The 12,956-nt window shown below is 46.7% G+C and overlaps 1 protein-coding gene across 1 annotated transcript in view; it reads right to left on the bottom strand.

The window, feature by feature from the left end:
* Nucleotides 1–3,494, bottom strand: part of LOC129708586 (protein phosphatase 1H-like) — a 48,760-nt gene extending 45,266 nt beyond the window's left edge. Inside the window, exon 1 of the mRNA XM_055654412.1 lies at nt 3,138–3,494. Within this exon, the coding sequence (XP_055510387.1) occupies nt 3,138–3,385 (248 nt within the window). The 5' untranslated portion in view covers nt 3,386–3,494. The remainder of the gene's footprint in view (nt 1–3,137) is intronic.
* Between the last annotated feature and the right edge of the window lie 9,462 nt (nt 3,495–12,956).

The following is a 12,956-nucleotide window of genomic DNA, read 5'->3' as shown; positions in this document are numbered from 1 at the left end:
GGACGTACCTTTAGAATGGAGATGAGGAGGAATTTCTTTAGCCAGAGGGTGGTAAATCTGTGGAATTCATCGCCACAGATGGCTGTGGAGGCTAAGACATTCGGTAGTTTTAAAGCGGAGAATTATAAGTTCATGATTAGGAAGAGCATCAAAGGTTACGGGGAGAAGGCAGGAGAATGGGGTTGAGAGGGAAAAGAGGTCAGCCATGATAGAACGGTGCAGTAGACTTGATGGGCTGAATGGCCTAATTCTGCTCCAATGTCTTACATTCTTATGGTTTTAGGAACCTTATCGCTGAGCTTGCAGTCCGGATGTCAAGTAACATCATTGCTACTGGAGTCTGCATTGTGCAAACTCTATTAAAAACAAATTAAAAGAGATGATCTGAATAATATGGAGGTGGTAGAATGAATGAAAACATAATGACATATTACATTCTTTGGAGTCCCCTGATCGTAGAAACAAACAATTATATTAGAGTTGAATTTTCAAAATAAAATGTAAGCAATTACTTCCCTTCAAAAACATTTGCCTATGAATAATTAAATAAAAGATCTATATTTCCTCTCCAGGGTAGAGCAGTCCTCATTGAAATGAATGGCCTCACAGTTCCCATTTTAGGTAGAAATGGGTTGTTGTTGGTTGGCATAGATTTGTCTGGCCGAAGGGCCTGATTCTGTGTTGTCTCCTTCTTTATGGTACCTACATTATTCCATTAAGAAAATAGACAATAGACAATAGTTGCAGGAGTAGGTCATTTGGCCCTTTAAGCCAGCACCGCCATTCAATGTGATCATGGCTGATCATCCCCAATCAGTACCCCTCCTGCCTTCTCCCCATATCCCCTGACTGCGATCTTTAAGAGCCCTATCCAGCTCTATCCTGAAAGTATCCAGAGAACCTGCCTCCACCGCCCTCTGAGGTAGAGAATTCCACAGACTCACAACTCTCTGCGAGAAAAAGTGTTTCCTGGCCTCCGTTCTAAATGGCTTACCCCTTATTCTTAAACTGTGGCTGACAAAAATGCTGGAGAAACTCAGCGGGTGCAGCAGCATCTATGGAGCGAAGACTTCTTAAACTGTGGCCCCTGGTTCTGGACTCCCCCAACATCGGGAACAAAATCTACCCTCATTCATCACTATGGTCATCTTACAATAGCCAATGACAACTGGCACTCCTTTGAACGCGAGAAAACATGTGGTGCACCTTAGGGAAGCCCCCATGGTCATAGGGAGAAGGTTCAAGCACACGACCTCAGCATTGCACCCAAGTGGCCAAAGTTGCGAGGCAGCAGCTCCACCTGCTGCACCTCTCTGCCCCCTTTCTTTGGCAGGGAAGAGCTAAACTGTTTCTAGATATTGTTGGCACTCTATGGGAAAACAGATTGTGTTCTGGCCAATATTTATCTTGGAGTTAGACACAAAACGCTGGAGTAACTCAGCGGGTCGGACAGCATTTCTAGAGAGAAGGGATGGGTGACGTTTCAGGTCGAGACCCATCTTCAGACTGAGAGTCAGGGGAGAGGGAAACGAGAGATATGGAAAGGCAAGGTGTGAAAACAACCCATCAAAAGCTCTATTACACAATATTTATCGCATAGGAACGAAAGTACCCAGGCCGTGACACTGCCTTTTAGAAAGTGGATTATGTCCAAACTGTTGCATTTCCTACGTTGCAACCAACCGTGACTACCCTTCAAAAGCAAGTCTTTAACTCGAAAGTAATTTACGACATTGAGATTGTAAAACGTGCTGCAAGAATGGGCACCCGTACATTTAAACACGATTATAAACGTTTGCAGTTGTAAACCAGTTTCTTAGATCTTCATGTCTCTGAAACACCTCCAACTTCTTCCAGGGTAATGTTCTGAGTAGCAAGAGAGAGACACACACACACACAAAATGCTGGAGTAACTCAGCGGGACAGGCAGCATCTCTGGAGAGAAGGAATAGGTGACGTTTCGGGTCGAGACCCTTCTTCAAATCCTATTGTGTCAACTGGCCAGTTTCTTCCTGATGCAAATACGAACTTGTGTGCATACATATTAGAAGCAGGAGTGTGCTACTTGGCCTATTAATTCTATTCCACCATTTAAAATGACCAGGTATGATCTAGTTGTAGCCTCTATATTGTATTCCCTCCCATCCAGAGTCACCCTGCTTATTAAATATCTATACACCTCAAAAAAAAAATCAAAGACTGTTTTAAACCCTTTTAGGGGAAGTGTGTGCACCTATTTTCTCACCTCTCCCTCACCTTTCATCCTACATTCTTGCCCCTGGCACTGGAGTTCCTTCCTCCACGAGAGAGAGAGAGTGAGTGAGTTAGAAGGTAGACAAAAGTGCTGGAGAAACTCAGCGGATGCAGCAGCATCTATGGAGCGAAGGAAATAGGCAACGTTTCGGGCCGAAACCCTTCCGGGTTTCGTCCCGAAACGTTGCCTATTTCCTCCAGGGTTTCCGCCTGAAACGTTGCCTATTTCCTTCGCTCGCTCCATAGAAGAAAAAAAAAGGACTGGACAAGCTAGATGCAGGAAAAATGTTCCCAATGTTGGGCGAGTCCAGAACCAGGGGCCACAGTCTTAGAATAAAGGGGAGGTCATTTAAGACTGAGGTGAGAAAAAAACGTTTTCACCCGGAGAATTGTGAATTTATGGAATTCCCTGCCACAGAGGGCAGTGGAGGCCAAGTCACTGGATGGATTTACGAGAGAGTTAGATAGAGCTCTAGGGGCTAGTGGAATCAAGGGATATGGGGAGAAGGCAGGCACGGGTTATTGATAGTGGACGGACGATCAGCCATGATCACAATGAATGGCGTTGCTGGCTCCCCCTGCACATATTTAGATCTTCATGTACTGTACTGTACTGTACACTGACAATGACAATTAAAATTGAATCTGAATCTGAATCTGATATTTTCTTTGCTGCCTATTTCCTTCGCTCCATAGATGTTGCCGCACCTGCTGAGTTTCTCCAGCATTTTTGTCTACCTTCGATTGTCCAGCATCTGAAGTTCCTTCTTAAACAGAGTGAGTGAGTTAAGTTTTGCTGGAGTTTCCTCCCCGCCCAGTACTCCAGCAGCGAGGAAGATGCATCTAATGCAATCTTCCCCCAGTTAGTGTCGGTCAGTACTCACTCTGCGTACCCCGAGTCCCAGGGGAGGGCACCCCTGCCGCCTTGCCCCGGCGCCAGGATGGGTCTGCTGCTGTGATCCGCCGCTCGCTGCGCCTCGTCGGGGCTGAGGAGCAGGAACAGCGGCCGGGAGTAAGGGAAACGGGCGCAGGACTCCGGGCCAGCGCCGGGGTTGGAGCCGGAGCCGGAGCCAGAGCCAGAAGCGATGCTGCTGACTAGCTGAGCGACCGCCGCTTTCATTCGGCTCATCATCGTCCGTCCGTCCGTCCGACGGGCCGACACATCGACCGGCGCTGCCCAGGCACCGAGCCGCTGCCCCCGGCTCCCACTCCCGCTCCAGCTCCAGCTCCGCCCCACGGCCGAGGCTCTGGAGGCGTGGGCTCGCCGGTCACCGCCCGCTAACGCCCCACACACACACACACACACACTCACACACACACTCCCACAGGCACCGGGGACAAGGGAGAGAGGGAGGGAGGGGACAGCGGGGAAAGGCAGGTACGAAGGGAAGGAAAAGGAGAGCAGAAAGCAAACCAAGAATGAAGAAATATGTTGCTGGAGGAGCTCAGCAGGGTCGGGCAGCACCAGGGTGTTGGGAAATGGTCTGAGCCAAGAAGGGCAAGGAAGCACTAGGAACTGCAGATCCAGGTACATGGACAGGACAGGTTGGGTGGGATATGGTCCAAACGCAGGCAGGTGGGACTAAGTGTAGCTGGGATATGTTTGCCAGTGTGGGCAAGTTGGGCCGAAGGGCCTGTTTCCACACTGGGTCACTCTATGACTATGTGTGTGGGCCAATGCTGGATGAATGGGAATGGGAATTGTGGGTGTGGGAAAATCATGGATTCTGGGGAGAAAAGAAGAGGGAGATGAAATGGAGGGTAGGAAAGTGAGTTGGGTCAATGGACACTGTTAAGGTGGTGGAGAATCCCATGGGAAAAGAAAGTATTGGAAATTGTGCTTGGGGTGGGAAGTGAAGGTGAGATTGGGTTGTTGGGATATGGGTGGAGAAAATGGGTTAAGGCTGGAGGTGCACATGGTGAGAGGTGGTGGGAAACTGGAGCAGGATGGCAGGAGATGTGTGTGGATGTTGGTGGCTGTGGAGGACGGGGCAAAGAATGGACAAGATTGGGAATGGAGGCTGAATACGAATGAATAGAAAAATGGGAGATCAGTGGAAAGGAATTGGAGGAGCAGGCAGGGGTAAATCGAAGGAAAAACAGGAATGGGACAGGGAGGAATTTAGTTGGGGTGAGTAGAAAGGGAAAGAAGATTGTGGGCTTAGACAATAGACAGTAGGTGCAGGAGTAAGCCATTTGGCCCTTCGAGCCAGCACCGCCATTCAATGTGGCTTGACTGTAGGGAGAGTTGGTTGAAAGGACCCGCACCCAAAATGACACAATGGTTCAAGTGGACTGGCAAAGCAATGAGATGGAATGGGAAAGGGGCAGTGGGGGACACAGGGGCAATGCAAGGAACTTGCTGTCGGAGAGAAAGATAGGATATGAAGGCATGTGTGATAAACGGGTGAGGATAGATTTAGCGATGACAGGTGAGGGAAAAGATTTAGGAGATAGACAGTGGGGTTCCTTTGCTGACATGCCCCAATTCTATCCTCATGACACATTCTCCAGTGGAGTTCACTGTGCCATGATACGGAGGCATCTTGATAATTGGCCAGCCCAGGTCAGAGGGTTGAAGAGCACTGTGCCGTCACAACACTTTATTTGCATTGGTTAATGTTCCTCTTTTGAGTACCAAGTTGTATCAGAAGCTATTTTAGGCTCTCAGAGCAGGAAACCTCCTCCACTTTTCTTTTTAGTATGTTCAGCGAATGAAGAAATAAGTTGCAAATACTAAACATCTCCGAATTCTTCTCAGTCAGACGGTCTAATCACAGCACCAAACCAAAGCGTGAAAGGTTTGCGGAAAATATCCTAACTGATTCTTTCGTTTGACAAGCCTTACTGGAATTTTTCAAAGAGGAACTATCTGAGTTCAGTGGGTAGATTTTTCTTTACCATGTACTGGAATCTCACACCAATTTTCACTTCTCTTTTTAAGTTGTTGGTTCCTTGTTTTCTCCCCTCCCATTCTCTCTGCAAGGAACACAGCTACTAAGTTGTACATTGTCCCAATGTCCATTTGCCTCGTGTGAAATAGATGGAAAAAACAGCATATAGATAGACTCAAAATGCTGGAGTAACACAACAGGCAGCATCTCTGGATAGGAGGAATGGGTGACATTTCGGGTCGAGACCCCTCTTCAGATCCGGTCAGTGTAAACCAGCATCTGCAGTTCCTTCCTATACAGCTTATTCTATAGAATCCCGTATTAAACCGGCATGCACCAGAACGACTTATCTTGGACAAAATTCAATGTCGTGCCATGTAAATAGAAAGATTTAGTTAAAGAACAAAGTTTCCAAGGATCACATAGGAGAGGCAGAGAGCTTTAGAAAGGGAATTCCTGTGCTTAAGGTTAAAAGCGGACGGTTGACGTGGTGGGATAGAGGAAGTAGCAGAGTTATACAGCATGGCAATAGGCCCTGCGGCCCACCATCACGCATCAGCTACAATCACTTTTTTGTCTCCCACATCCCAGTTAACCCACCCCACTCTCCTGTCACTCACTCACACTGGGGGGAGCTGTCTGAAGAAGGATCTCGACACGAAACATCGCCTATTCCTTATCCCCGGAGATGCTGTCTGACCTGCTGAGTTACTCCAGCTCTTTGTGTCTATCTTTGGGGAGGCAATTTATAGTCGCCATTTAAATTACCGACCAATATGCATTTGTCATGTAAGAAGTAATTGGGTCATCTAGTGGGAAATTTAAATTGTCATGGAAAAAATATGCCTAATACACCCCCCCTCCCCTTTCTCCCTTGAACATCCCCTCTCTTCCCCTGCTCTGAAACCCGTGTCCCACCGATTTCTCCCCCCCCCCCCCTTCCACCTACATTCCTTCTCATGGCATCATAATTCACAACTCTTCAATTCTTTCGTCACACACCTATTTTTTTCATCTCTGGCCTTTGTCCAACCACATCAAAAACCTCCTCACCTGTGTTTGTCTATTGCCTACCATGCTTTGTCTTGCCGCTCCTCTCTTTCCGCTTCCCCCCCTCCCCCCACCACCCCTGCGCAATCAGTCTGGAGAAGGGCGCTATAATGACAGCAGTACCATAACGACATTTAAAAGACACTTGGACAAGTAGGTAGATAGGAAAGCGAGGCATCTAGGCCAAGCACGGGGAAATGGGACCAGCTTAGATGGGGCATCTTGGTCGCCAGATATGAGTTGGGCTAAAGGGTCTGTTTCGGTGCTATTTAACTCACGCCTCATAGGCGTCCCGACCCGAAAAGTCACCTATCCCTATCCTTCATGGACGTTGGCTGACCAGCTGAGTTACAACCAGCACTTGTGTCCTTCTTTGTAATCCAACATCTGCAGCTCCTTGTTTCCAGATGACATTCAATGTCAAAATCAAACTCAGGCCTTTTGAGCTGTGACGTAGCAATGTCAAGCACCGGTGCCGCACTGGTAGAAACATAGAAATTAGATGCAGGAGTAGGCCATTCGGCCCTTCGAGCCTGCACCGCCATTCAATATGATCATGGCTGATCATCCAACTCAGTATCCCGTACCTGCCTTCTCTCCATACCCCCTGATCCCCTTAGCCACAAGGGCCACATCTAACTACCTCTTAAATATAGCCAATGAACTGGCCTCAACTACCCTCTGTGGCAGAGAATTCCAGAGATTCACCACTCTCTGTGTGAAAAAAGTTCTTCTCATCTCGGTTTTAAAGGATTTCCCCTTTATCCTTAAGCTGTGACCCCTTGTCCTGGACTTCCCTAACATCGGGAACAATCTTCCTGCATCTAGCCTGTCCAACCCCTTAAGAATTTTGTAAGTTTCTATAAGATCCCCTCTCAATCTTCTAAATTCTAGAGAGTATAAACCAAGTCTATCCAGTCTTTCTTCATAAGACAGTCCTGACATCCCAGGAATCAGTCTGGTGAACCGTCTCTGCACTCCCTCTATGGCAATAATGTCCTTCCTCAGATTTGGAGACCAAAACTGTACGCAATACTCCAGGTGTGGTCTCACCAAGACCCTGTACAACTGCAGTAGAACCTCTCTGCTCCTATACTCAAATCCTTTTGCAATGAAAGCTAACATACCATTCGCTTTCTTTACTGCCTGCTGCACCTGCATACCTACCTTCAATGACTGGTGTACCATGACACCCAGGTCTCGCTGCATCTCCCCCTTTCCCAATCGGCCACCATTTAGATAAAAGTCTGCTTTCCTGTTTTTGCCACCAAAATGGATAACCTCACATTTATCCACATTATACTGCATCTGCCAAACATTTGCCCACTCACCCAGCCTATCCAAGTCACCCTGCAGTCTCCTAGCATCCTCCTCACAGCTAACACTGCCCCCCAGCTTAGTGTCATCCGCAAACTTGGAGATATTGCCTTCAATTCCCTCATCCAGATCATTAATATATATTGTAAATAGCTGGGGTCCCAGTACTGAGCCTTGGGGTACCCCACTAGTCACTGCCTGCCATTGTGAAAAGGACCCGTTTACTCCTACTCTTTGCTTCCTGTTTGCCAGCCAGTTCTCTATCCACATCAATACTGAACCCCCAATGCCTTGTGCTTTAAGTTTGTATACTAATCTCTTATGTGGGACCTTGTCGAAAGCCTTCTGGAAGTCCAGATACACCACATCCACTGGTTCTCCCCTATCCACGCTACTAGCTACATGGTGGGTGACAAGAAGAGTAGGGTTGGAGGAGGAGGCAGAAACAGGGAGGGAAAGGTCAGTAAAGAAATAATCTTAAAATTGAGTAAATGTTTAAGAAGGAACTGCAGATGCTGGAAAATCGAAGGTAGACAAATGTGCTGGAGAAACTCAGCGGGTGAGGCAGCATCTATGGAGCGAAGGAAATAGGCAACGTTGCCTATTTCCTTCGCTCCATAGATGCTGCCTCACCCGCTGAGTTTCTCCAGCACTTTTGTCTATCCTAAAATTGAGGCCTTGTTGATAGGCGAGTGTTCTAGTGAACACCAGCAATGGATGAATCAGACAATTTGAATGTTTATATCTTGAAAACAACATAGCAGCTCATCACCTTCTGAAGGGTGATGTGTGACAAATGCTTGTCTGGTCATTAATGCCCGCATCCACCTGTACCCGAAAATATTAAAAGCCAGATGATCATAATTTAGAGGGAATTGCAAGAGTAAAACGCTATCACAGTTTTTCAGGAGGAATTATGAATATTATATTAAAATAGGGTGAAGTCATTGAATATGTTATAGTGCAGGTAGATTTATCAATATTAGGGTTTGGACATATTTCTACGTTAGGACATAATAGGACAACAGTTGATACTATACTGTATAATGCAAAATAAAACTGCTGGAGGAACTCAGCATCAGTGGGGGGAAAAAGGAATTGTCGACATTTTGTATCGAGATCCCACATTGGAGTTGTGATACAATCTAATGACTTGCTGCAGTTATTCATGGTGGGGGGTGGGGGTGGTCAACAATTGGGTTTACAATAGTTTAGTTTAGAGATATAGCATGGAAACAGGTCCTGCAGCCCACTGAGTCCATGCCGACCGTTGGTCACCTATTCACTTTAGTTCTTCTATGTTATCCTACTTTCTCACCCATTCCCTACACACAAGGGGCAATTTTACAGAGGCCAATTAACCTACAAAAGCACTAGTATTGGGGCGTGGGAGGAAACTGAAGCACCCAGAGGAAACTCATGCAGGTACAGGGAGAATGTGCAGATTCCACACAGTTAGTACCCAAGGTCAGGATCAAACTGGGTCTCTGGTGCTGTGAGGCAGCAGTCCTTCCAGTTGCCTATCCAAAAGTCTTTAAAATATTACTATAGACAATAGACTATAGGTGCAGGAATAGGCCATTTGGCCCTGCGAGCCAGCGCCGCCATTCAATGTGATCATGACGGATCATCCCCAATCCCCAATGATCATGGCTGATCATCCCCAATCAGTACCCCGTTCCTGCCTTCTCCCCATATCCCCCTGACTCCGCTATTTTTAAGAGCCCTATCTATCTCTCTTGAAAGCATCCAGAGAACCTGCCTCCACCGCCCTCTGAGGCAGAGAATTCCACAGACTAATGTATGTTATTACTAATTATTAATACATTACTAATGTATCTGCTGCAACCACCACTCCTGGCAGCATATTCCATACATTCACCACTCTATGTGTCAAAAACATGCCTCGCACTTATCCTTTAAACTTTGCCCCTCTCACCTCAAATCTATGCCTGCTAATATTTGAGTTATCCATCCTGGGAAATACATTTTGACTGCCTACTTAATCTATGCCTCTCATAATTTTATATACTTTTATCAGTTCTCCCTGCAAACTCTGGCATTCCAGAGAAAACAATCCAAGTCTGTCCATCCTCTCCCTGTAGCTAATACTCCCTAATCCTTGCTTCATTCTGGTAAATGTAAGATAGGCACAAAAAGCTGGATTAACTCAACGAGACAGGCAGCATCTCTGGAGAGAAGGAATGGGTGACGTTTTGGGTCGCAACCATTCTTCAGACTCAAGTCTGAAGACTCTTCTCCAGTCTAAAGAAGGGTCTCGACCCGAAACATCATCCATTACTTCTCCCCAGAGATGCTGCCTGTCCCTCTGAGTTACTGCAGCTTTTTGTGTCTATTTTAGGTGTAAACCAGCATCTGCAGTTCCTTTCAACACATTCTGGTAAAAGTGTTGTGGTTTTGAGTGAGATCAGGTTATAAGAACATTTTAGTGACCACCAAACTTCACCCGTTCCTTACACTCACCAACTCTTCAAATCAGCCTGTATTTCTCTATTTTTCTTGAAGGTTTTAGCTCTTGGTGCAATATGAACTAAGGAATAGTGTAGGAAGGAATGAGCAGATACTGATTTACACTGAAGATAGACACAAAATGCTGAATTAACTCAGCGGGACAGGCAGCATCTCCGGAGAGAAGGAATGGATGACAAGTCTGAAGAAGGGTCTTGACCTGAAACGTCACCCATTCCTTCTCTCCAGCGATGCTGCTTGGCCCACTGAGTTACTCCAGCATTTTGTGTCCATCTAGAACTAAAGCATGTACTCTTTGTGCATGATCTTAGAGAGGTGGCTGGATAGACGATACAGAGCACTACACTGATGTGAAAGCTGACAGCCACAAATTGAGGCGACGCTGTTGAACACTCACACAGCAGGTACCCTGATATTATTTTATTAAAGGATTTGAGGCTGAACTGTTAGGCTTTGTTTCATCGTAGCACGCATCAAAGTAAACTTTGTTAATGAGACTGTCGGTATGCAGCGTAACAATGCCTGTACTCATTCAACATTCTTTGATATCTGCATTTTTGGAAGAGTTCAATTACATGTACCATTTAATTTTCACACCCTTTGCATTTGCAGACTGAACACTTCACACTTCAAACCTCGTTTCTAAGAGAGTTTGCAATCTATGGTATTTTTTACTCTTTTCCGTTCTTTGCAATATGCTACAACCTTACAACTCTCTGGATTCTCCTAAAGGGCCTGTCCCACTTGGGCGACCTAATCCGCGAGTTCTGGCGAGTTTGCCCTCGACTCATACTCGCAGCATGGTCGACACGAGGTCATAGGACGTTTTTGTAACTCTCCTTCATGCTCGAGAGTGGTCTCCGCATACTCGAGGCATCAGCTAGTTCGCTGCGGTTTTTTCAATATGTTAAAAAATGCCCGCGAATAAAAAAAAAGGTCGCCATGGAAAATAATCGATAGTTTTTTTACTTGTAGGTTTAGTCGTAGTAGGTCGTAGCAGGTCGGCATGTTAGTCGTAGGTAATCGAGGGTAGTCGAAGGTAGTCGTAGATAGTCTTCATCATAGTCAAAGGAGATCGAAGGAGGTTGGCTTCTCTCTCCACTATTCGGCGTTCAGTTTTCCCGAAGTTAGTTGTAGCTAGTCGAACCTAGTCTTCTACATAGTCGAAGGAGGTCGAAGGAGGTCTTCTACATAGTTGAAGGAGGTCATTTTTCAAACTCTTCTAAACTCTACAATTAGGTCACCCAAGTGGGACAGCCCCTTTACTCCTTCAGTTTTCTATATTTCAGTATTACTTTTTCTATCATTGGTGTTCTGCCCTTCTGTCGCCTAATTCCTTTCGTATGAAATTCCCTCCAAAAAGTCTGTCCACTTACCTTATTATTAAAGGACATTTTTTAAACATGTTAATTGGAATCAATTTTCTTTTCATTCACACTATATTGTATGTTGAATAATTTTAGTTGGCCTAATCTAGATAGTCACGTCCTTTGTTCTGTTACTGGCCAGTCAGATCCAGCCCACTATGTTAAAGAAGTTACAGAAAATTATATTTAAGAAAGAACTGCAAATGCCGGAAAAATCAAAGGTAGACAAAATGCTGGAGGAACTCAGCGGGTGAGGCAGCATCTATGGTGAGAAAGAATAGGCGACGTTTCGGATCGAGACCCTTCTTCAGACTGATGTCTGGGGAGGGGGCGGGACAAATATAGAATTAGGAGAGACAGTAAGACTGGTGGGAGAACTGGTAAGGGAGACGGGATGGAGAGAGAAAGCAAAGGCTATCTGAAGTTAGAGAAGTCAATGTTCATACTTCTTTACTCAGAGAGTGGTAGCGGTGTGGAATGAGCTTCCAGTGGAAGTGGTGGAGGCAGGCTCGTTGGTATCATTTAAAAATAAATTGGATAGGCATATGGATGAGAAGGGAATGGAGGGTTATGGTATGAGTGCAGGCAGGTGGGACTAAGGGAAAAAAAGTTGTTTGGCACGGACTTGTAGGGCCGAGATGGCATGTTTCTGTGCTGTAATTGTTATATGGTTATATGGTTATACCGCTGGGGTGTAAACTACCCAAGTGAAATATGAGGTGCTGTTCATCCAATTTATGCTGGACCTCACTCTGACAATGGAGGAGGCCCAGGACAGAAGGTTCAGATTGGGGATGGGGGGGGGGAAGTGCTGAGCCACCGGGAGATCAGGTAGGTTTAAGACGGACTGAGCTGAGCCTGCGTTTAGTCTCGCCGATGTAGAGATGTTCACACCTGGAACAGCGGATGCAGTGGCTGAGGTTGGAGGAGGTGCAAGTGAACCTCTGCCTCACCTGGGAAGACTGTTTGGGTCCTTGGATGGTAGAGGGAGAGAGGCAAAGGGACAGGTGTTGCATCTCCTGCGGTTGCAGGGGAAAGTACCCGGGAAGGGGATGGTTCGGGTGGGAAGGGCCGAATTGACCACGGAGTTTCGGAGGGAACGGTCTCTGCGGAAAGCAGAAAGGGGTGGAGATTGGACGATGTGGCCAGTCGTAAGATCTCACATTGCCTATCCTTGACCACTGGTGCCATCCTCAACCTCAGCCACCGGCCCAACCTCGACCACCGATCTCGGCGACTGGCGCCCTCATCGGCCGGCGCACCCACCTCCTCGGAAACCGCTGCTAGGTCACCTCCTGACGCGGAGTCTGGCCGCGGGGCTCCACCGACCCAGAGAGTGACTGCGGCTTTGTGGCCTCCTAGTCTAGTCTGATGCTCACAGTTTAGGGGAGACTAATGGCGGTGGCGGCAGTGATGTGTCTCTATGAATTGTTGACGGTAGGTTGTTCGTGTTGACGTAGGAGATTGCAGATGCTGAAATCTTGCGCAAAGTAACAAAGCGCAGGAGGAACTCAACGTGTCAGGCAGCATCTGTGGAGGAAAATGTGGTGGTTGGACAATGTTTCCTGTTGGGACCCTTCTTCAG

This window comes from Leucoraja erinacea, chromosome 24, assembly GCF_028641065.1.
Source record: "Leucoraja erinacea ecotype New England chromosome 24, Leri_hhj_1, whole genome shotgun sequence".
NCBI lineage: Eukaryota > Metazoa > Chordata > Chondrichthyes > Rajiformes > Rajidae > Leucoraja > Leucoraja erinaceus.
This window is presented reverse-complemented; position numbering and strand designations above follow the sequence as displayed.